At 45.2% G+C, this 26,164-nt stretch overlaps 1 protein-coding gene across 1 annotated transcript in view; it reads right to left on the reverse strand.

Moving 5' to 3' along the window:
* ADPRHL1 (ADP-ribosylhydrolase like 1) overlaps positions 1-26,164 on the reverse strand; it is an 85,166-nt gene that overhangs the window by 13,605 nt on the left and 45,397 nt on the right. Inside the window, exons 2-3 of the mRNA XM_073563542.1 lie at positions 21,161-21,325; positions 20,434-20,559 (exon numbers count right to left, since the gene is read on the reverse strand). Coding sequence (XP_073419643.1) covers positions 20,434-20,559; positions 21,161-21,325 — 291 coding nt within the window. The remainder of the gene's footprint in view (positions 1-20,433; positions 20,560-21,160; positions 21,326-26,164) is intronic.

Genomic DNA, 26,164 nt, shown 5'->3' on the forward strand with positions numbered 1-26,164 from the left:
AATAATAATAATAATAATAATAATAATAATAATCTCTTACATCTCTTACTTGATCATTGTATTCTATAGCTATACTTTTTTGTTGCGTCCATGCTGGCCCAACAAATATTTTCTATTCTGTGCCACTGCTCTCATTGCCACAATCTGTCATCTCCTGCTTGTCCAAAGTGTTTTATAGCTATAGTTGTGCTCAAAACTTTACATATCCCTTCAGAATTTTTGCTTTCTTGGCCTTTTTTTCAGAGAATATGAATGATGACACTGAAACTTTTTCTCAACTCATGGTTAGTGGTTGGGTGAAGCCATTTATTGCCAAACTCAGCGTCGAACTAGCCCACCGGAGAACCTGAGGATTCTCCGGTGGGCCCTGGCATCTAGTGGGCCCTGGCACCTGCTGGCATACAGGGCCAGCAGTTGCCTAGGGCCCCCGCTGCTCCAGGGGCCCCCAGCCAGTGGTGTGTCGCTAATATAGGGGCCCGTGCCAGCGGAGCAGCAGTGGGTGACAGGAGGCAGGAGCCCCTGTCCCCGCTGCTAAAGAGAAATGAATACTCACTGCTGGTGGGAAGCAGTGCATATCATTTCACATTAGCTGTCTCCACTCCCCCGGGGCCCCGCCCCAAGCCTAGGATAGCCGGCGCCGCCCTCAATTGCAATGGAAGAGAGAGCGTCTCTCTCCCATCAGTCCCCTCTTCTGACTCCCAGCCGGTGCGCGATGACGTCACTTCATCGAGGACCCGCTGTGTATCTGGCAGACGGGGCATCTCCTGAGACTGAAGTAGGCACGGCATCAGCATGTGAGCGAGGAGGAGAGGTGAATATTGTGCTTTGTTTTTTTTATATCTCTATATCTATCTATCTCTCTATATCTATCTATCTCTATATCTATCTATCTCTCGCTATCTCTATCTATCTATCTCTATATCTATCTGTCTATCTTACATATAGAGATAGATAGATATAGAGATAGATAGATATGGATAGATAGATATAGAAATAGATATATATTGAAATAGATAGATATAGAGATATATAGATGTAGATAGATAGATATAGAGATTGATAGATATAGACATAGATAGTTAGATATAGAGATAGATAGATATAGATACTGTAGATATAGAGATAGATAAATGTAGAGATAGATAGATAGATATAGAGATATATAGAGTGGTAGACAGAGATAGATAGATATAGATAGTCTATCTATCTCTATATCTATTTCTATCTATATCTATTTCTATCTATCTCTATATCTATCTATAGCTATCTATATCTATCTAACTATATATCTATCCATCTATCCATAGATCTATCTATTTATCCCATATCTATCTATCTATCTATCTATATCTATCTATCATCTATCTTTATCTTTCTATCTCTATATCTATCTTTCTATCTATAGCTATCTATCAATATCTATATATCTATCTCTATATCTATCTATTTATCCATTATCTTCTATCTATCTATCTATCTATCTATCCATAGATCTATTTATCCCATATTTATCTATCCCTATATCTATCCATCTCTATATCTATCTATTTATCCATTATCTACCTATCCATTTATCCCATATCTCTCTATCTATCTATCTATCTATCTATCTATCTATCTATCTATCTATCTATCTATCTATCGCTATCTATATATCTATCTCTATATCTATCTATCTATCTATCTATTTATCCATTATCTATCTGCATTTGACACTGTCCCACATAAAAGATTGGTAAGTAAGATGAGAAAGCTTGGGCTAGGGGAAAATGTGTGTAGATGGGTAGGTAGCTGGCTTAGTGATAGAAAACAAAGAGTGGTTATTAATGGTACATACTCAGATTGGGTCAGGGTTACTAGTGGGGTACCACAGGGTTCTGTATTGGGCCCCCTACTATTTAATATATTTATTAATGATCTTACACAGTAAAATATCAGTATTTGCAGATGATGCAAAACTATGTAAGGTAGTTAACACAAAGGAGGACAGTTTGCAACTACAGACAGATTTGAGTAAATTGGAGAATTGGGCTGAAAAATGGCAAATGAGGTTTAACACAGATAAGTGTAAGGTTATGCACATGGGAAGGAGAAACAGATGCTACAATTACTTACTAAATGGGAAACTGCTGGGGAAATCAGACATGGAAAAAGACTTAGGCATCTTAGTCAATAAGAAGCTAAATTGGAGTGCCCAGTGTCAGGCAGCTGCCACCAAAGCAAATAGGGTCATGGGATGCATTAGAAGAGGTCTGGGGACACGAGATGAAATCATAATTCTCCCTCTGTACAAATCACTCGTCAGACCACACTTGGAGTATTGTGTGCAATTTTGGACGCCGGTGCTCAAGAAAGACATTACTGAACTTGAAAGGGTTCAAAGGCGGGCTACTCAAATGATAAATGGAGTTGGTTCACTACAATACCCAGAAAGGTTATCAAAATTAGGTCTATTTACTCTAGAAAAGAGAAGACTTAAGGGCATGTCACACTTAGCGATATCGCTAGCAATATCGCTATAACTAGTGACGTTATAGCGATATTGCTAGCGATATCTCGGTGTCTGATACTTACCAGCGACCGTCTCCCCCGCTGGTAATCGCTGATCGCGCGGGAACGTCCAGGACTGTTTCTCGTTGTCAGCTTCCTGCGGCGCTTCCTGCTGTGATGACGAGCGACACGTGGAGCCCGGCGGGAGGACGCAGGATCGCCTGGTGTGACAGGTAAGTAGCGACCCCCGTCCCCAGCTATGTCGCTGGTGAGATCTGCCTGTGTGGCAGCTCACTAGCGACCACTTAGCGATGCACCAGCGATCCTGACCGCGTCATATCGCTGGTCGGGATCGCTGGTACATCGCTAAGTGTGACAGTACCTTAAGGGGAGACCTAATATATTTGTAAAAGTATATCAGAGGGCAATACAGAGATCTCTCCAATGAACTGTTTGTACCAAGGACTGTGACAAGAACAAGGGGGCATTCTCTTCGTTTGGAGAGACAATTTCTGCACCAGCATAGAAGAGGGTTCTTCATGGTAAGAGCAGTGAGACTCTGGAATTCTCTTCCTGAGGAAGTGGTGATGGCCAACTCACTGAATGAATTTAAGAAAGGAATGGATGCTTTTCGTGTGAGTATAGAAGGTTATGAATAACATAATATTATAGGTAGATGGTTGACTCAGCTTAGGGGAAGGAATTTTTTTCCCTATGGAGAAAATTGGCTTCTACTCTGTGGGTGTTGTGAGTTCATTTTCCCCTTCACCACTCAGGCCCGATGAACTCCCTCTGCTGGTTAAGAAAGGTAGTGAGCCTGATTATCAAACATCTGAGACTAATGATGATGACTGGCTGAGTGGAGTGACTGACTGGATATAAGGCCGGCGACGCCCTTCTGCCTTGCGGGTGATTTCTCTGTGGGATCCTTGGATACCAGTCTGTATTCCTGCTCTCCTAAAGCTAAGTTTTCTGCTCTGCTTTTTGCATTTGTGTTTTGACTTCGTTTTGCTGGATTCCTGCCATTCCCTGCTGGGTGAGCTGAATTCCTTTAGCTTTGTCTTCAGAAAATACCTGAGTGCTGATTTAGTTTTTGAAGCCTGGCGGCTTCAGGGCCTTTTTCCATATCAGCCTGTTGGCTTGTGTCTTTCATAGGGTTTTTGCAGATTGCAGACAGCAACTATCCTTTCATTTCCTGTGTAGTTAGTTTGGGCCCCATTGTTTGCTCAGCCTATCTTTCTATCTGTGTGAGTGTTTTTTCATCTTGCTTCACCGTCATTATATGTTGGGGGCTGCCTTTTCTTTGGGGTCTGCTCTGGGGCAGTTTAGATTTCCTTTTCTGTCTTTAGGCTATTTAGTCCTCTGGCTGTGATCGAGGGGTCTAGGGCACCGTAGGAACCCCCCACGGCTACTGCTAGTTGTGTTGTTAGGTTCAGGGGTCTGCAATCTGATAGTTGCCAACTTCTCCGGTTTTCTGGGCGTAGCTTCTATTTTTGTGTCTGCCTCCTACGGTGACTCGTTCATAACAGAATCACCCGCCGTACCGCAGATCCTAGGGTACTCAGTAGCAGGAAAGAATTTAAAAAAAAAAAAAAAAAAAAAATTGTATATTTTTTCCTCTATATCTCTGAGGCCGTAGGTGGAATTTTTTTGTTTTCTCTCAATGGAGATAAAGCAATTGTCTGATCGCGTGGAGCAGCTCGCTGCGGAAGTGTGGGGAATTTCCGCCTACCTTGCTCATTCACATGCTGCTGAACCAAAGATTCCCACACCTGATGTATTTTTTGGGGATCGGTCTAAATTTTTGAATTTCAAAAATAATTGTAAATTATTTTTTGCCTTGAAGCCTAACTCGTCAGGGAGCTCCGCGCAGCAGGTTAAAATTGTCATCTCTTTGCTGCGTGGCGATCCCCAGGATTGAGCGTTTTCTTTGAAACCTGATGATCCTATTCTGACTAATGTGAACGCATTTTTTCAAGCCTTGGGGTTGTTGTATGACGAACCTAATGCCGTTGATCAGGCTGAAAAGACCCTGCTGGCATTGAACCAGGGTCAAGATTCTGCAGAATCGTACTGTCAAAAATTCCGAAAGTGGGCGGTACTTACTACCTGGAATGATAATGCCCTGGCTGCTCTCTTTCGGAAGGGTTTGTCAGAAGCCGTAAAAGATACTATGGTGGGATTTCCTGTTCCCTCTGGTCTTGACGATTCTATGTCATTAGCCATTCAGATTGATCGGCGTTTGCGCGAACGCAAAACTGCACGAGAAGTGTTGCCACTTGTTGAACAAATGTCTGAACCTATGCAATGTGATAGAGTTTTGTCCAGAGAGCAGCATCAGGCGTTCAGAAGGCGTGATAAGTTGTGTTTTTTCTGTGGAGATGCCTCGCATGTTGTTTCTGTCTGTCCTCAAGGCTTTTGAGGATTCAGGAGCAGCTCTAAACCTAATGGACTTGGATTTTGCTAAACGTTGTGGATTTCCGATGACACCTCTGCAGACGCCTATCCCTTTGAGGGGGATTGATGCTACTCCTTTGCAAAAAATAAACCTCAGTTTTGGACCCAGGTGGTAATGCGGGTCGCCCCAGACCATGAAGAAAATTGCAGATTTTTGGTGTTGCATAATCTGCATGATACCATTGTTCTGGGGTTTCCCTGGTTGCAAATTCATAATCCAGTTTTGGATTGGAAATCTGTGTCTGTGGTGAGTTGGGGTTGTCGGTGTGCCTTTAGTGAGTCTCCGGTGTTTTCCACCTCTCCTCAGTCGCATGATGTTCCTGATTATTTGGCGGACTTTTATGATGTATTTAGTGAGAATGAGTCTGCGTCTCTGCCTCCTCATAGGAGTTATGACTGTGCAATTGAACTGAGCCCGGGGTGTAAATTCCCCAAGGGTCGGCTCTTCAATTTATCTGTACCCGAGCACGAGGCAATGCGATCCTATATTAAGGAGGCGTTGGAGAAGGGTCATATTAGACCATCCTCGTCACCCTTAGGTGCCGTTTTTTTTTTTGTAGCCAAAAAGGATGCATCATTAAGACCTTGTATTGATTATCGTGCCCTCAACAAAATTACTGTTAAATATCAGTATCCGTTACCCCTGATTTTGGATCTATTCTCTAGAGTTAAAGGTGCTTGCTGGTTTACCAAGCTTGACCTCAGGGGGGCGTATAATCTTATTCGCATTAAGCATGGGGATGAATGGAAGACGGCGTTTAATACTCCAGAGGGACATTTTGCGTACCTGGTGATGCCTTTTGGGCTCACTCTTGCCCCTTCTGTCTTCCAGTGCTTCATGAACGATATTTTCCAAGATTTTGTCGATAAATTTTTGATTATCTATCTGGATGATATTTTGATCTTCTCCAAGGATTGGGATTCTCATGTGGAACATATTCGGACTGTGTTCCGGATCTTGAGGGAGAATTCCCTGTATGTTATTGGATCTAAATGCCTTTTTGGAGTACAGAGGATTTCTTTTTTGGGATTTGTTTTGTCTCCGTCAACTATTGAAATGGACCCGGCCAAGGTACAGGCCATTTACGATTGGGTTCAGCCCACTTCTTTGAAGGCCCTTCAGAAGTTTTTGGGTTTTGCTAATTTTTATCGGAAATTTATAGCAAAATTTTCTAGTATTGCCAAGCCATTGACTGATTTGACTAAGAAGGGCGCTGATGTGTTAAATTGGTCTCCAGAGGCTGTTTCTTCCTTTCAGGAGTTGAAGCGAAGATTCACCTCCGCCCCGGTTTTGCGGCAACCTGATGTCTCACTTCCGTTCCAGGTAGAGGTGGATGCTTCTGAGATTGGTGCAGGAGCTGTTTTGTCCCAAAAGGATCCTGTAACATCTAAAATGAATCCCTGTGCTTTCTTTTCCCGAAAGTTCTCTCCATCTGAACGTAACTATGATGTGGGGAATCGGGAACTGTTGGCCATGAAATGGGCATTTGAGGCGTGGAGACATTGGTTGGAGGGAGCTAAGCATCAAGTCGTGGTCCTCACTGACCACAAGAATTTGATTTACCTAGAGTCGGCTAAGCGCTTGAACCCTAGACAGGCTAGGTGGGCCTTGTTTTTTACACGTTTTGATTTTGTGGTTTCTTTTCTTCCTGGAACTAAGAATGTAAAAGCAGACGCCCTTTCTAGGAGCTTCTTTGCTGATTCTCCTGTGTTGACCAAGCCTGCTACCATCTTAGGCGAAGGGGTAGCACTTTCTGCCATCTCACCCGATTTGAGACGTGCTCTGGAAGAGTTCCAGGAGGACAAACCTGAGCGTTGTCCCAGTGGAAAGTTGTATGTTCCTGACCAGTGGAAGAAGAGAGTGATTTCTGAAGTTCATTGCTCTGCTTTGGCTGGTCATCCAGGTATTTTTGGTACTAGAGATCTGGTGAGTCGGTCTTTTTGGTGGCCCTCCTTGTCTCGTGATGTTAGGAATTTTGTGCAGTCCTGTGGGACTTGCTCCCGGTCTAAATCGTGTTCTCGCTCTAGCGGGTTGTTGATGCCTTTGCCTGTCCCCAAGAGGCCATGGACCCATATTTCAATGGATTTTATCTCCGATATGCCTGTCTCTCAGAGAATGACTGTTATTTGGGTGATTTGTGATAGATTCTCTAAGATGGTCCATCTTGTACCACTCCCTAAGTTGCCATCTTCCTCTGAGTTGGTGCCATTGTTTTTGCAACAGGTGGTTCGCTTGCACGGGATTCCTGAGAACATTGTATCTGACAGAGGAGTTCAGTTTGTGTCTAGATTTTGGAGAACTTTCTGTTCCAAGCTGGGAATTCAGTTGTCCTTCTCCTCTGATTTTCACCCTCAGACCAATGGGCAGACAGAGAGAACAAACCAGACTTTGGAGTCGTATTTGAGATGTTTTATTTCTGCCGATCAGGATGATTGGGTTTCATTTTTGCCCTTGGCCGAATTTGCTTTAAATAATAGAGCTAGATCTGCCACTTTGATGTCACCTTTTCTTTGTAACTTTGGGTTTCATCCTCGATTTTCTTCAGGGCAGGTGGAGCCCTCTGCCTGCCCAGGTGTTGACACTGTGGTGGAGAGAATGCACCAGATCTGGGACCAAGTGGTGGATAAGTTATCCCTCTCCCAGGAAAAGGCCCAGCGGTTTTCCAACCGACATAGGACCATGGGTCCCCAGTTTAAGGTTGGTGATATGGTTTGGTTGTCATCAAAAAATATCGCTATGAAGGCGGCTTCTCCTAAGTTTAAACCTAGATTTATTGGACCTTACAAGATTTTGGAGATTATTAATCCGGTCTCTTTTCATTTGGCTCTTCTTGTCACATTTAAAATCCATAATGTGTTCCATAAGTCTTTGTTGAAGAGGTTTGTTGAGCCTGTTGTTCCGGGGGTGGCACCTCCAGACCCTGTATTGGTGGAAGGTAACATGGAATATGAGGTAGAGAAAATACTGGATTCCCGTCTGGCTAGACGGAGACTCCAGTATTTGGTTAAGTGGAAGGGTTATGGTCAGGAGGATAATTCCTGGGTCTCTGCCTCTGATATTCATGCCAAAAGATTGGTGCGTGCCTTTCATCGGGCTCACCCTGATCGCCCTGGTGGCTTGGTTGAGGGTTCGGTGACCCCTCCTCAAGGGGGAGGTACTGTTGTGAGTTCATTTTCCCCTTCACCACTCAGGGCCGATGAACTCCCTCTGCTGGTTAAGAAAGGTAGTGAGCCTGATTATCAAACATCTGAGACTAATGATGATGACTGGCTGAGTGGAGTGACTGACTGGATATAAGGCAGGCGACGCCCTTCTGCCCTGCGGGTGATTTCTCTGTGGGATCCTTGGATACCAGTCTGTATTCCTGCTATCCTAAAGCTAAGTTTTCTGCTCTGCTTTTTGCATTTGTGTTTTGACTTCGTTTTGCTGGATTTCTGCCATTCCCTGCTGGGTGAGCTGAATTCCTTTAGCTTTGTCTTCAGAAAATACCTGAGTGCTGATTTAGTTTTTGAAGCCTAGCGGCTTCAGGGCCTTTTTCCATATCAGCCTGTTGGCTTGTGTCTTTCATAGGGTTTTTGCAGATTGCAGACAGCAACTGTCCTTTCCTTTCCTGTGTAGTTAGTTTGGGCCCCATTGTTTGCTCAGCCTATCTTTCTATCTGTGTGAGTGTTTTTTCATCTTGCTTCACCGTCATTATTTGTTGGGGGCTGCCTTTTCTTTGGGGTCTGCTCTGGGGCAGTTTAGATTTCCTTTTCTGTCTTTAGGCTATTTAGTCCTCCGGCTGTGATCGAGGGTCTAGGGCACCGTAGGAACCCCCCACGGCTACTGCTAGTTGTGTTGTTAGGTTCAGGGGTCTGCAATCTGATAGTTGCCAACTTCTCCGGTTTTCTGGACGTAGCTTCTATTTTTGTGTCTGCCTCCTACGGTGACTCGTTCATAACAGTGGGCTTTTTGCCTTCCCCAGGATCAACAATGAAGAACAGCTGCACTAAAAATTGGCTTAACTAGATGGACATAAGGTCTTCCTTCAGCCTTCAAAACTATGTTACTATCTATCTATCTATCTATCTATCTATCCATAGATCTATTTATCCCATATCTATCTATCGATATATCTCTATCTATATCTATCTATATACTGTATAGCATTATACCCTATGAGGGGGGGGCAGCATTATACCCTATGAATACCCTATGAGGGGATGCATTATACCCTATGAGGGGATGCATTATACCCTATGAGGGGGCAGCATTATACCCTATGAGGAGGCAGCATTATACCCTATGAGGGGGCAGCGTTATACCCTATGAGGCGGTGCGTTATACCTTATGAGGGGGTGCATTATACCTTATGAGGGGCTGCATTATACCCTATGAAGGGGCAGCATTATACCCTATGAGTGGGCAGCATTATACCCTATGAGGAGGCAACATTATACCCTATGAGTGGGCAGCATTATACCGTATGAGGGGGTGCATTATACCCTATGAGGGGGGCAGCATTATACCCTATGAGGGGGGCAGCATTATACCTTATGAGGGGGTGCATTATACCCTATGAGGGGGGCAGCATTATACCCTATGAGTGGGCAGCATTATACCCTATGAAGGGGCTACATTATATTCTATGAGATGGCTGCATTATATTCTATGAGAGGGCTGCATTATATTCTATGAGGGGGCTACATTATATTCTATGAGGAGGCGGCATTATACTTTATGAGGGGGCTGCTTTATAATCTATGAGGGAGGCTACCCCAACTCCTGCTACGTAATTAAGATTTGTACTACCTTATACTATACCCTGATATTAGTGCTTTTTACCACACAATTGTCGGTCTTGTATTTATTTCTATGTAGCTACATTGGGCCCCAAGAAAGATTTTCTCTGGTGGGCCCAAGGTGCTCCAGTCCGACGCTGGCCAAACTACTGTGTTTTCTCTTTTTAAATCATGACAACCCAAAACATCCAAATGACCCTGATCAAAAGTTCACATACCCTGGTGATTTTGGCCTGACCTGTGACCTGTTTGCTTGTAATCAGTGTGTGCATAAAAGCTGAGTGAGTTTCTGAGATCCAGACAGACTCTTGCATCTTTCATCCAGCCATTCATGTTTCTGGATTGTGAGTAATGGAGAAAGCAAAAGAAGTACACAGCAGCATCTGCAAAATAATTCCACCCTGACGCGCATATCGTGCATGCTGCAACGTGCTGCTGTGTACTTTTTATCCAGGTACAGGCACTCTCCTTCCAGGCGATATTTGGATATAATAAAATCAATATAGAACCAATGGCGCTAAGCGTGGTACACAAAATACAACAGCAGCAAGTTTTAAGGGCAAAACCACTTAGTTTGTCCAATAAAAATTAAAATATAACAAAACTGTAAAAACTCGCGCTAAGGTATGTACCTAGACAATAACAATTAATAACATATAGCAGGAATGATAAGTGTGTGTCTCTATGCAGAACTGAGTCAAGGGTAGGTTACCTTTCTGTGTTGAATAGTGACATATGAGCGCTGGAATCGCAGGGATATTGCTTTGCAGGCAGGTAACTTTAAGGTCCTTCACATGAATAGTCCATATAGAGCGGTACCTGATATCGTGGATCAAAATGACCAGGATTCTAATGGAAGACGTAGTTCCGGCCGGTGACTAACGCCTGTCTGTGGCTCTGTGACGGCCGCCTGTATCGATCAAACTTGGTACTCGGAGCATACTTTAGGCCTTTATTCAATAAACTTCTCTTATTCTCATCCAAAATATAACTGCTAAGGCCTCTTTCACACTTCCGTTTTTGGCAATCAGTCAAGATCCGCCAATTTTGAAAAAAACGGATCCGCCATTTTTCTTTGCAGATCCGTTTTTTTCCCCATTGAGTTTCATTATTGGCGGATCCTGACTGATTGCCGTCCGTTGCATCCGTTTTTTTGAGGATCCGCTACAATGTTAGTGTCCGTCAACATCCTCAAAGATTTCCAAACGGAGCTTGCAACGTTTTTTTGTCCGGCGGATCCTCCAGACACTGAATTAACCCCAAAATCTGTCTGGGTGCCGGACAAAAAAAAATCTCTCTCTCTCTCTCTCTCCCCGGCCAGCGATTCCTTTAAATTTCCTCATTTTCAGGATCCGTCTAAAAACGGATCCTGTGCCATCCGTTCACATCAGTTGAAAACGGATCCGCTTGTCTGCCTTTTTGGCGGATTATAACTGATGCAAATAACTGAAGTGTGAAAGAGGCCTAAGATTAAAGATCTTTTGTTCTGGCTGGACTAATTGATTCTCCTCTGATTGTTGCTTATTCTTTTTTTGGTAAATTTCCTGCCCCTACATCCCCTTTGCCGTTGTTTCTTTGGCCTACCTGAAAAAACGGAAGGCGGCTTTGGTTTTCGGTTTAGGTTTTTTGGCAAGGGTAGTTATATTTTTTGCTTTTGGAGGTTGATTAGCATGATTGTTACCAGAAGTAGAGGGAAGATTTTCCATATCCTCCAATGGTGAAAATCTGTTCTGAGTAGATGTAGGAAGTGCTGGTGTAGATATAGCTAGTGCTGTCTCTGGAGGTTGAACGTTATCTTCGTTAGAGACCATGCTCCGTGTGCTAATAGTATCAGGGTTGTCCATACCAGAAACAAGGTGAATGGAAAATCTCTCGCTAGAGGTTAAGAGGGAGTTCTCCCCTCCTTGTATTTCATCCAAGGTCACTAATGGGCTATACGGTCTAGGAGAATAGTAATTTTCACCAACAAAACAATTTGTGTGTGAGAGGATTGGATGATGCACTCGTGTGGAAAAAGGCTGACTAGTAAAATTATCAATTAACGAATCCCTCCCAAATTTTTTCTTTTTCTTTTCAATGATCTCTCTTTCCTTTATATGTATTCTTTTCCGTATATTTGTGGAAAGGTGAATGATTTCAGGATGCAGTTCATATGGTTTTATGACTTCAAATAATTTTAATTATCATCCCTAATCTTAATTAAACCATTTTTTATTTTATCTATGATAAAAGATACTGCTTTTTTAGAGAATTCTTTAAACATAGCATCCCACTCAGCTAGTGTGTTGCCATCCCCAATATCACCTGAAAGGGTTTTATAGACTGTGAGACCTTTAGGCGTAGTGTTAAATGACAGATACCTCTCCAATGTAGCTATCTCCCACAAATCTCTCATTTCTTTAATTAAAAGTTGTTCCAGTGTTTTTAGGGAGTCAGTAATTTCACGTACATCCTCTTTATTGGAGTGTATAGGTATCTCATGATGTGGCAGAGTAAAACATTTTTGAATATTATAAAGCCTCTCCTTTCTATCAGACCACAAATCAGTCATGATGTAGGGCTAACGTGTGTGTATTTTTCAAAGACAAAAGTGTAACAAGAGCTGTTCTCAATAATGCTGCTACCAATGGGTGAGTGGTACAGAAGAAAATATATATAATCAATATAGAGTCCACGGCGCTGAGCGTAGTATGCAAATTACAAGAGCGGCAAATTTTTTGGGGAAAGAAACACTTAATATAACCAATACAATGTAAATATACTTTTCAAAGTCAAGAGTACAGCCAAAGCTGATCTAATCAATGCTGCTGCCAATTGGTAAGTGGTACATAATAATAATAATAAAATCAATATAGAACCAACGGCACTAAGCGTGGTACACAAAATACAACAGCAGCAAGTTTTAAGGGCAAAACCACTTAGTTTGTCCAATAAAAATTAAAATATAACAAAACTGTAAAAACTCGCGCTAAAGTACCTAGACAATAACAATTAATAACATATAGCAGGAATGATAGGTGTGTGTCTCTATGCAGAACTGAGCCAAGGGTAAGTTACCTTTCTGTGGTGAATAGTGACATATGAGCGCTGGAATCGCAGGGATATTGCTTTGCAGGCAGGTAACTTTAAGGTCCTTCACATGAATAGTCCATATAGAGCGGTACCTGATATCGTGGATCAAAATGACCAGGATTCTAATGGAAGACGTAGTCCCAGCCAGCGACTAACGCCTGTCTGTGGCTCTGTGACGGCCGCCTGTATAGATAGAGATAGATAGATATAGCATCATTTACTTTAGTCCAATTCGCAGGGAATTCCCCAAGTATTGTGCTGACCTTCTCTTCTTCCTCTATGGGTTGGATGTTAATCTGGTTCTTCCACTCTTTTCTTCAGTAGGTCAGGACATAGTTTCAGGTGATCTCTTGATATTGCTGCTGAGGTTTCTCCTCCATCTTTGCTAATAAGGCATACCTTGGTATTATCAAAGTTCGAGGGCAGAATGGTATAATGTTCAGCTTCCCATTGATCATCCAATTTGTGCAATCTTCTCTTCCTTTTTAAGACCTGTTCTCCCGGCGACAAAGGAACGGCAGGTGCATTTTGATTGTAAAGCTTTTCCTGCTTTTGTCTTGCCTGGGCTAGACTCTTTTCCACGCATTCTTGAACTCTTCTGTACTGTTGTTGTCTTTCTGTATTCCAGTCAGCATCTGGTGACATTACTTCGGGCGTAAGGACTCCCATGTCCAAATCGATAGGCAGTTTACCAGGTCTTGCTCTCATTAAGTAGGCTGGGGTACAGTTGGTGGAATTCACTGGAATATGGTTGTAGAGGTCCACCAGATCTGGCAACTTCTCTGGCCACAGATTCCTCTCCTCCAAGGGCAAAGTCTTCAGTAGGTCAATCACTACCTGGTTTATCTTCTCACACATGCCATTGGTCTGTGGGTGGTACAGTGTTGTCTTACAACCATACAAGTTACAGAATTCTTGGAACACTTCTGCCTCGGAAGCTGGACCTTGATCCGTAAGCACTCTTTCAGGATATCCATGTGGTCTACAGAAGTTCTGTTGGAATGCTCTGGCTGCTGTCCTGGCTGTCTGATCTTTGACAGGCACAACTACCAGGAATCGTGAGTAGTGGTCCACAATGGTAAGAGCATAGATGTAGCCTGACCAGCTTGGAACCAGCTTCACATGGTCCAGGGCTACCAACTCAAGGGGCTGTTTGGTGCCGATTGGCTGTAGAGGAGCTCTCTGGCTGTTTCGATCCTTTCTGTGCAGGTTACACTGTCCACACTCCCGGCACCAACTCGCAATGGCTTTCCTCATACCAGCCCAGTAAAACCTCTCCCGGAGCAAGGCTTTCAACTTCTTCCATCCGAAGTGTCCAGCTCCATTGTGGTATGCTTCCAGGATCATTGATGCCTCTCGCTTTGGGACTATCACCTGCCAAACCAGCTCATGAGTGCGGGCATTGATACTCCTCCGACACAGCTTTCCTTCATAAAGGAACAGCCGACCTCTTTCCTTCCACAACTACTGGGTTTCTTCAAGAGCATCCGACGCTGGGCGTGAGTCAGCTTGTGACAGTAGCTCCTTCACCAGGCAGACTACAGGGTCACTATCTTGCGTTTCTGCCCAGTCATGATCGGGCAATGGATTCAGGGTGACCTCCTTCAAGCTAGACCGCCTGTTTCTCACTCCTTGAGCACGCTGGGTCGCAAGTGGCCGGTGGAAGGGAGGTAACTCTATTTCTTCAAGAGCATCTGGGTCTTCTCCTGCATCTGGTAGGTTAGGCATTCTGGACAGCGCATCAGCATTGGCATTCTTGTGCCCTGCCCAGTACTTGATGGTAAACTCATAGTTAGATAGCCGAGCCATCCATCGCTGTTCCAGTGCACCTAGTTTTGCAGTGTCCAAGTGCGTCAACGGGTTTTCGTCCGTGAAGATAGTGAACTTGGCGGAGGCTAGGTAATGTTTGAACCTTTCGGTGACAGGCCAGACTATGGCCAGGAACTCCAGCTTGAAAGAACTGTAGTTGTCAGGGCTCCTTTCAGTGGGGCGCAGCTTTCTGCTGGCATAAGAGATCACTCTTTCTTTCCCATTCTGTACCTGTGACAGTACTGCTCCTAGTCCCACGTTGCTGGCATCAGTGTACAGCACAAAGGGTTTGTCATAATCTGGGTAGGCCAGAACGTCATCTCCTGTGAGAGCCATCTTCAATCTGGTGAAGGACCTTTCCAACTCTTCAGTCCATTCAAAGGTGGAATTCCAATTCCAAGGAATTGGCATACTTCATGAAGGTTGCTGGGCTTCGGCCAGTCCCGAATGACTGTGACCTTATCAGGATCTGGTGCCACACCTTCTGCACTGACCACATGACCGAGGTACTGCACCTTGAGCTTCAGGAGGTGGCACTTGGAGGGCTTCACCTTCAGGCCAAAATTGGACAAAGCTTCAAACACTTCAGCCAGGTGTTCCAGATGATCTTCATAGGTTTTGGAGAAAACAATGACATCATCCAGGTACAACAGGACCGTCTCAAAGTTCATGTGTCCCAGGCAGCACTCCATCAGCCGTTGAAATGTTCCTGGGGCTGTGCAGAGCCCGAATGGCATATAATTGAACTCACAGAGACCCATTGGAGTGGTAAACGCTGTCTTCTCCTTGTCTGCCTCTGCCACAGGAACCTGCCAATACCCACTAGTGAGATCTAAGGTGGAAAAGTAATTAGCAGTTTTAACGGCAGCTAATGATTCCTCAATTCTAGGTAGTGGGTAGGCGTCTTTATGTGTAATGCTGTTAATTTTCCTGTAATCAACACACATTCTCATGGTACCATCCTTTTTCTTTACAAAAACTATGGGAGCTGCCCATGGGCTACAACTGTCTCTGATAACACCTGCTTCCTTCATCTCCCTCAACATACTCTTAGCACATTGGTATTGTGTTGGGGGTATAGGTCGGTACCTCTCCTTTATGGGTGGATGGTCTTCAGTGGGGATATGATGTTGAACCCCTTTTGCCTGCCCAAAATCTAGTGGGTGTTTGCTGAATACCCGCTCATACTCTTGTGTCAATCTGTATACCCCATTTTTCTGGTAGGAGGGCGTAGAGTCAGTTCCCACCTGCAGTTGCTGGCACCACTCCTCCATCTGCTTCACAGAGCCATTGTCCTCCACCTGATCGCATGAGACCAAGGGCTCTGCTGCCTGCAAAGACTTGTTATTGACAGTGAGCAGCTTAGCAACTGTGGCGTACCGAGGTATCGTGGCCTCCTCCTCCCCACAATTCAAAAGGTGTACAGGTACTCTCCTCTTTCCTTTCATACATCAACCACCCCTCTGGCAGGACAGTGGGCCTGCTATCGGAGTATACTGGTTCTACCAATGCCTGGTAATCTCTTCTTCTAAGACCTATAGCTGCCCGACACCAAACCAACATTTCACATCTGGGGGGTATTGCAATGGGGTAGGGATCACTCACTCTGACACTGCCAATTTCTCCGCCAGAGAGTTCTACCTGTTGTCTTTGCATCAGGGCTCTGATCTCCTTCTGCAGGACTCGTTGTTCACTGGAACCAGCAGTCTCAGCCACCTGTTGCAACAAGACAATAACCTCGGACAGACAGTTTTCAATTACATTTGTACCAAGAGTCATCATGGGATTACATTCACGTCGGTCAATATCAACAACTATCAGACCTTGAAATTTTAGTTCGACCTGACCCACTTTAACAGTAATTTCTTTACATCCTATCTGCGGCAAAGACTGACCATTACTGGCAACTACTGTCAGTTCATCCGTTGGGCCACGGGTAAGTTCTGAATCAGCCCAATACCTCTTGTAAAGAATGTACGGCATAGTGGTCACCTGGGAGCCAGTGTCCAGCAAAGCGTTCATGGGGATGCCATCAATCACCACAGGAAGGATAGGTCTCCCTCCCACATACTTGGCTAGCCAGTTCCTTGGGCCTTGTGGTCCTACTCCTGGGGGTTGGCCCTCTGCCCCAGGGGTTGCTCGTTTAAAGGACAAAATCTTGCAAGATGACCAGCCTTGTAGCAGCGACGACAGATGGGACGTCCGTCCTGGTCATAGCGATCGTTGTTCCTCCCTCGAAGTGGCGGGGTTCTCCTCCTCCAGAACCACGGGACATCCTCTGGACTGGAAGCAAGCTGGATCTTTTCCTTGGAGGACACCTGCAGGGACTGCACGGTTTTGGTAAGTGCAGCCATCCCTTTGGTCAACTCCTGGACCTGAAGACGCAGCTCCTCAGATGGATCTTTATCCAGAGTCTGTGCATCAGCCTCTACAGGGAGGGAAGGAAAAGATGTCGCTTCCTGATGGTAGGTGATCGCTGGGCGCCTAGGGGGCACTGGGCGGCTGTCAGTTGATTCCTGCAGTACCCGAATAGCCCTGTCCTTAAAATCAGCAAGTCCAGATCAGGGTTTTGCAGGGTTATGATACGCAACTGTCCTCTTTGGGTACTGGATAGGAGTCCTTCAAAGAACTGCTCCTTTAACAGATTATCCTCCTCCTTCACACTGTCAGGATCAACTTGCTTAACTGCTCGCAGTGCCTCCTGCAGGTTAGAGCATAGTCCCTTATACTGTCCTGCGCCTTCTGTTTACAGCCAAAGAACCTCATCTTGATTTCAGCTGCAGAGCGTGTGTCAAAGGTGCTTCTCAGCTTGGCCAGGATCTTTGTAACAGTCTCTTTATCAGTGTCCTGCCAGGCTTTCACTTCTCTCTGCACTGCACCCGTTAGCTGTCCAATCAGGATATTCACTTTCTGGCTCTCAGACAGAGGGTAGACTTTAAACAAACTGCACAGTCTCTCTTTAAATTCACTCAGGGTATGTGACTCACCCAAGTACTGCAGTAGCCAGGCCGCTCCTGGTATGTAGGGCATAGACAGCGGCATTATAGGGACCGCTGCGGTGGGCGCTCCTCCTTGCGGCGCTGCGGGTTTGGCGGCGGCGGCCGCCGCTGCATTGCTTTGTGGCGCGGACATTCTCTTCCTCCCCCTCTAGTTAACGTTAGCCAGGGCCGGGGATTGAGGGAGCTTACCGGCGGCCGCTTTGCAGACCTGACGCTCCGGGCTGTAGGCCTCAGCTCCTCCTCTTCTCACGTGCTGTCCTCTCTTCCCTCGCGGAACTTCACTTCTTCACGCTCTGTGGCAGGCTCCGCCCACGAAGGCCTGCCCCTTCTTCTTCCCGCACACGCCAAACAGCACGGCAATGGCGGCAATTGGCGCCAATTTCACACACAGTATTTTACACAAACACAGTCTATGGCACACAGGACCCGAAGGGGATACCGGGCTCCGTAATCCTGTTCGTGACGCCAAGTTGGGTCGCCCTCCCAGGGCCGTGGGGTACTCCGTACCGGGCCGGTATCAGCGGGATGTGTCACAGCAGCGGTGACCCGGACCGTGGCCCTGGGCGCCCAAGTCAAAAGGGAGATGTGAATGGTGGAATGTAGTTAGATGAATAGTTTGTGACACCACCTGTGGTGCTTGGCAAGGGAGATGTTAAGCCGACGCTGCATGCAGATCCGCTGGGACTGATGGTATGGTGCAGCAAAGATATAAAAGCTCCCCACAGGTGAAACTATAGTCCCAGGGCAGTGTAGATATGGTTGGCCCGGGGATGTAGCGGTGCCGGAAAGGTAGGAAGCAGACAAGACACAGCGGGGTGCAATTTTTGTACCTTTACTTGATAACTGCAGTCCAGGGTCCTGATTACAGATGGTATTGGAGCAGGCTAGCCTGGAAGCAATTCAGGGATTCTCTCTCAGCAGATAGGTTGTGCAGTCTCCTTACTAGCGCTTAATTGCGGGATCTCCAGTACCGAGTTACACTGAAGTTCCTCCTGTTAGATGTTCCCAAGAACCTCACTTGCATGGCAGACAGCTGTAACCTCTCTCGGGGACTCCTCTCTCCTGAGTCCTGGCTCACTATCCAAGCTGCTGTTGTGCCCTCAAGTCTTAGATGGGAGCAGGGCATTTACAGCCTCCTACTCCTCTGGTGTCTGTTGCAGGACCGTTAGTATCCGTACAACCGTGGAGACCAGGCTCCAGTTCATGCGCTTTCTCCAGAGATGAGCTCTTCCTCTCAGCTCTATCTCAGCGCTCCTTCCACACGTCTGCACACTTCACCCTCCGCAGACTAACTCCCCACTCCTTCCTCTTGGCCCTCAGAGAGCACTCCTCCCCTTAATCACGGTTCAGAGTTCACCCTGCTGGCCTGGAGTGGAACTGTGCTGCATGCATAGATTGACTGCGAGAGAGACCCATCATTGCCTCCAAGCCTGGCATTACCCTCCCCTGGAGGAAGGCAAAGCCACTGTGGCGGCCATACTCCTGTGGGCGCCACACCTGCAAGGTGCAGAAACGCTGCAGGACCTTGCGTGACGTCATAGTCACGTTATAGATCATGTGACAGGCTAAGGAGCGCTATGGAGCGCTCAGGGGACCAAGAAGATTTTCCTACGCGTTTCAGAATTTCGGATTCCTTCCTCAGGGATGGCCCCATAGAGCCCAGATTCCTCTTATATGTACTATGTCACTTTGGATAAACTTTATGCATTAAAAGCAAATAGTTCAATTTCGCTATTCAGACCATTCAGGATCAGGGTATCCAGTTCAAATATCCATCGGCTCTCTTCTCTGGACAAACGTTTTGGGTTATTGGATAGTGAGGTGATGAGGGTGTTGAAATAGGTTTGTTTAGAGAGGTGAAGGGCAGTGTTGTATGTTTTAAGCATAAACTTATAATGATGTCCAGTATGATGGCGTCCAATATAGTATGATGGCCTATACAGCTTCCAACTCAGAATGATGGCCTCCACACAGTTGAATGTTCCCACAGCCCTCTACACACAGTATGATAGCTTCCACAGATCCCGAAGACAGTATGATGTACTACACTATTTCCGCATACAGTATGAAAGCCTCCCACACAGTATGATGCCCCCCAAATAGTGGCCTCCACAGCCCCCACACACAGTGGGATGGATTCCATAGGTTTTGCACATGTTATGATGGTGCCACACACATTATGGTGACCCCTAAAATAGAATGATGTCCCCACAGCCTTCCACAAAGTATGATGGTCTCCATACAGTACCATGGCCTCCACAGCCTTCCACACAGTATGATAACTCCTCACAGTCCCCACAGAGTCTGATGGCCACTCTCCATCACCCAAACAGTATTAAGTCCCCTTACAGCCAACAACACAGTATATTGGACCCCCACATTCCCACACAACCAACTTTCCCCTTTCCCTTTATTGCACTGCTCTGGTGTGTTCAATGTATGTACGGAGGATCCACACAACATACACAATATGGTGAAACATTATCGCATCTGCTTTGATGAGACTCAAATGTATGATTGGCTCCACAGCTCCCCAAGACTCAGTATGATGGCTTCCATGGTTCCTTCACACACATGATGACCCATCCTCACACAGTATGTTTGCCCGCACAGATTATGATATCTCCTGCAGTCACCCCCACAGTATGATTTCCCACACACAGTATAAAGGCATCAACCCTGCTGCATTGAGACTCAGATACACAGGATGAATGGTGAAACAGGAAGCCAACTGGCAACATGAATCAGTGACAGGTTACCTTTAAGATATTGTCTTATTGTCTCAGATTCCCTGTTCAAATTTCAATAGTATTAAGTAACTTGCCTGTTGGGTGGTTGTGTGTCATCCTTCCACATTCAATACTGACTTCAATCAAAGTCTCCAGCCTCCCAGGTTGCCAGTATCTCATACCAATAGACATTGCTTTTGTGGCAGCTCCAAACCCAGAACCTATAGGATATAGAGAAAATTATTATGTTGCAATATAAATCTGTATTATAAAAAAACACTTCCATCAAAGTTTTTATTTTCCTAACATATTGCAATCATCATATGATATAGAACAGTGTACTTATAATTGTTGATTTTGCCTTTTTACTCAGTAAATTATTCTGTGAAGAATTAGCCTGAAGAACTATTTGTAGCACTGAAGCCTCTGTCACTCCAGCTCTTTTCCCCACCCAGAGCCACCTCCTCCTACTTGACTCCTCAAGACTTTGAAGTTACACAGCATGGAGGCTGTCAGTCAAGCAGGAGGAGGCAGTGCTGGACATTGTTTTACTGATTTGCAATAACTTTCTTATATCAAAGGTGTATTTTAGCATTGCATAGAACATTTATAGTTTACAAACTACGGGCCTGTTTCATCAAGTATTTTTACCCCAGATTTCGGAATTGGTTGACGTATTACGAGGCTGGACACATTCCAAGCCAACTCTAGTTGTATGCAGTATATTTGCAGTAAAGCGAGGTGTAGTCATCTCATCTTCATCTGTGCAGTGCAGATGCAAAAGATTTCAAGTTTACATTACTGAGACATAGTTATAATCACCTTTTTCATTAAATGGAGTATGCCATGCAAGCAAATAGTTATCTGGTTTAAGGTGCGAACAGCCTTCAATGGTTACTGGGTCTGGCCGCCGTCCTTGTAGCTTGTCAACCACATCCACATACTGCTTCACCAAGTCCCGGTACAGATCGTCTAAGCACCAATAGTCTGTAAAATAAAAACAAGAATAATGCAGTAAACATGTAATTTACTACAATGTATCAGCCATTTAGACCTTATTCAGACGTCCGGTTTTCACATATATGTTTTATCAGTGTTTTATAGTGTTTGCGGATGTTCAGTGTTCACATGTCCATGTTTACAAACCGAGGGTTTGCAAATGAAAAAATTCTTGTTTCCAGCTTGCCAATGCAAGTCAATAGGTCAGTGAGAAAAATTAATTGCATAAGGGTGCCATCCAAATGCTGGTAGTTTTTTTTTTTTTACTGTTTAATGGGTAGGAGAAGCATTAGAGTTTTCAAAAAAAGGATGCTACACTGATGGTAAAAACCAACACACTGACTGAACACTAATGAAAATGTGATACAGCACACTCATGTAAAACAGTCCATTCTGTTATGTATGAGGAAGAAAATAACATCTGAATAAGGGCTTCTAGAGTAAAGGGGGCTTCACACATAGCGACATCGCTAGCAATATCGCTAAAGCGTCACCGATTTTGTGACGCAGCAGCGATATTGCTAGCGATATCGCTACATGTGACACTTACCTCCGACCAGCTCCCCCGCTAGTTATCGCTGATCGCGCGAGAACATCCTGGGCCATTTCTCGGCGGCGGTTTCCTGCTGGGCTTCCTGCTGGCGCCGACGAGCGACGCGTGGACGCGAGCGGAGGACTTCATCATCGCCGCGTCTGACAGGTAAGTAACGACTGCTGCCGCGTCGCTGCATCACTGGTGAGATCTGCCTGTTTGGCAGCTCACTAGCGACCATTTAGCGATGCACCAGCGATCCTGACCGGGTCGTATCGTTGTCGGAATCGCTGGTGCATCGCTAAATGTAACGGGGCCCTAACAGTGATTTTGTCTAAGTACAGTACCTGTTCTGCCTTCCTCCACGTATGATGCTGTGTGGATTCCAGCATACGGCTAAACTCTTCATCCACTTCCCAGTAAACAGACTGTATGGATTCTTAAAGGGTATCTGTCACCCCATTTTAGCGCTATAAGCTGCGGCCACCACCATCAGGGGCTTATCTACAGCATTCTGTAATGCTGTACATAAGCCCCCAATGAAACCTGAAAGACACGTTAGATTATACTCACCAGGGGGCGTGGTCGGGTGCGGTGGGTGTCACGGTCCAGTCCGGCGCCTCCCATCTTCACACGATGACGTCCTCCTCCATGCTTCTCTCTCGGCTCCTGCGCAGGCATACTTTCTCTGCCCTATTGAGGGCAGAGCAGAGTACTGCAGTGCGCAGGTGCCGGGAAAGGTCAGAGTGCATGATACAGAGTGCAATTACATCAGTAACTAACATTACAGAAGCTGCACAGTAACATTACAACACAGCTATGGCAAAGTACATGCCGCAACACTATCCTGCTCTATACAGAAATGCAACCTATCTGTAAGCAGTGTAAAGGCATTAACTAAACTAAGAGATACAGAGACTACACAGAGGCTGTCTAACACAAACACATAAATGTATTAGAGTCTCACCAAAATCCGCTGGTCAGGAGGAGAGATTGAAGAGAAGATAGAGAGCCAGGACACTAGTGTATCACTAAGGCTAGTTTCACACTAGTGTTTGGAGGCACAGCGCACGCTAGGCGTGAACCTCCACCCCCTGCTGCGCCTCCCCCGGTCAGCTCCGCCTATGGGCGCATGACGCTGCATGCGACCTGCGTACCCTATATTTAGCACCGTGTTGTGTTTTGGTGCGCCCGGCGCAGCATCAAAAGGACGCATGCGCCGGCAAAAGCATACAGACACAGGAACCATACACAGATGACACACTGATGGTAAAAACGGACACACGGACCGTACACAGATTGTAAAAATGGGCACACTGACCGTACACTTCATGACACACTGATGGTATAAAAGGACACACGTACTGTACACTGATAACACACTGATTGTAAAAACGGACACATGTACCGTACATTGATAACATACTGATGGTATAAAAGGGCACACAGTCCATACACTGATGACACATTGATGGGGAAAAACAGACACACGGACCATACTCTGATGACACACTAATGGTAAAACAGACATGTAAACCATACACTGATGACACACCGATAGTAAAAACAGACACATGTACCATACACTTGTAGGGGTCGTGGGGCGAGCTGTGGGGGTGGTCCCTCTTTATACCGCGCAGAGATGTAACAGAGACAATGGAGGCAGATGTCGGGTAAAACAGGTCCAAGCTTTATTCTTTGGCCATCCACTTGACAGCCTCCGCAGCACACCGCACTTCAAAGCAATTCACTTTACTTCGCTTCACTTGTCGGCCCTCCGTTTCCAGAGCCGTTTCCCGCACACCGTACTTTACACTGGGGACGTGTATGCATACACCGTCCTGTCTTCACTCGTTGACACTCCCTGTCAGATCCGTCACTGTGGCCACCCTAGGTCTGCAACCAACAGTACTTTTACTGAACAGTAGTCTCTCTCAGTACGGTATGCTTTACCTCAGTGCCTCGTCTTTTCTGCTGTACTTTCCTGTCAGGACCACCGCCCTGACGTTCTCTCTCCTCAGTCCCCCGGTTTGGTTTTTCTCAGAGTGCACAAACTGTCGCAGTTCTCCTGTCACTTGAGCTCCCCCTGGGGACTGGAACCTTCTGGAACCCTCCCTCAGTATTTATATCTCTCCCGGTCCCCTGTCACTGTAGCTCCGCCCCCCATGACCAACGGTTTCTAAAGCCCTAAGCTGATGTCAAGTCCTTTGCTCACTCTCCTCCCTGCCATCTAATGGTCAACCCAAGGTACTACACATCCACTACACTTTCCTAGCTGTTTCCCCACTGTAGTAACTGACACCTGTCTAAACTGTGCAAACCTATCTCTCTCTATTCCGACACGTCCGTCCGTCAGGTCACCTTCCCTACACACTGATGACACACTCATGGTAAAAACGGACACACAGACTGTACATTGATGGCACACTGATGGTAAAAATGGCCACACAGACCGTACACTGATGACACACTAATGGTAAAAACAAACACACAGACCGTACACTGGAGATATCGTCATAGAATCATAGAATCGTAGAGTTGGAAGGGACCTCCTGGGCCATCTGGTCCAACCCCCTGCTCAAAGCAGGATTCGCTAAATCATCCCAGTCAGATGTCTGTCCAGCCTCTGTTTGAAGACTTCCATTGAAGGAGAACTCACCACTTCTCGTGGCAGCCTGTTCCACTCATTGATCACTCTAACTGTCAAAAAGTTTTTTCTAATATCTAATCTGTGTCTCCTCCCATTCAGTTTCATCCCATTGCTTCTAGTCTTTCCTTGTGCAAATGAGAATAAAGTTGATCCTTCTACAATGTGACAGCCCTTTAGATATTTGTAGACAGCTATTAAGTCTCCTCTCAGTCTTCTCTTTTGCAAACTAAACATTCCCAAATCCTGCAACCTCTCCTCATAAGACAGGGTTTGCAGACCGGTCACCATTCTGGTCGCTCTTTTCTGAACTTGCTCCAGTTTGTTGATGTCTTTTTTAAAATGTGGTGCCCAAAACTGGACACAATATTCCAGATGAGGTCTGACCAAAGAGGAGTAGAGGGAAATAATGACTTCACGTGATCTAGACTGTATGCTTCTGTTAATACATCCTAGAATTGCATTTGCCTTTTTTGCTGCTGCATCACACTGTTGACTCATATTCAGTCTGTGATCTATTAGTATACCCAAGTCTTTTTCACATGTGCTGTCACTTAGCCCTATTCCTCCCATTCTATATATGCTTTTTTCATTTTTATTGCCCAGATGTAGTACTTTGCATTTCTCCCTGTTAAAAACCATTCTGTTAGTTGCTGCCCACTTCTCCAGTTTATTTAAATCTTTTTGAATCCTCTCTCTCTCTTCTCTAGTATTAGCTATCCCTCCTAGCTTTGTGTCATCCGCAAATTTAATCAGTTTACCCTCAATTCCTTCATCTAAATCGTTGATAAAGATGTTGAACAATACAGGGCCCAGGACAGAGCCCTGTGGTACCCCACTTGAGACATTCTTCCAACTGGATGTGCAGCCATTTACGACCACTCTTTGGGTCCGATCACTAAGCCAGTTATGAATCCACCTAACAGTTGCCTTGTCCATTCCATACTTAGTCATTTTTTCTATAAGGATTGTGTGAGATACTTTGTCAAATGCTTTGCTGAAGTCAAGATATACTATATCTACAGCATTTCCTTGATCCACCCAATCAGTGATACCGTCATAGAAGGAAATTAAGTTAGTCTGACATGACTTATTAGTTACAAACCCATGCTGACTCTGTTTAATCACTTCATTCTTATCCAGGTATTGACATACATGTTGTTTAATAATTTGTTCAAAGATCTTTCCTGGTATAGAAGTCAGACTCACCGGCCTATAGTTGCCTGGGTCCACCTTCTTCCCCTTTTTGAAGATAGGAACAACATTTGCTCTTCTCCAGTCTTCTGGCACTTCTCCTGTTCTCCAAGAATTTTCAAAGATTATGGAGAGGGGTTCAAAAATTTCTTCTGCTATCTCCTTCAGTACTCTGGGGTGTAATTCATCTGGACCTGGAGACTTGAATTCATTTAGGTTAGCTAAGTGTTTCCTCACTATCTTTCTGTTTATAGATATCCTGGATTCTTCTATTCCCTTAATAAGACAGTGAATAACAGTTGATGTTACATTTCCTTTCTGAGAGAAAACAGATGCAAAATAGGAATTTAAAAGTTCAGCCTTCTCAACATCCTGTCTTACCATTTCATCATTTTCATCCTGTAAAAATCCTATAGCATCTTTGACTTTTCTTTTACTTTTGACATATCCCCAA

Source organism: Dendrobates tinctorius, unplaced genomic scaffold (assembly GCF_039654945.1).
Source record: "Dendrobates tinctorius isolate UK_male_01 unplaced genomic scaffold, ASM3965494v1 ptg000394l, whole genome shotgun sequence".
Lineage (NCBI taxonomy): Eukaryota > Metazoa > Chordata > Amphibia > Anura > Dendrobatidae > Dendrobates > Dendrobates tinctorius.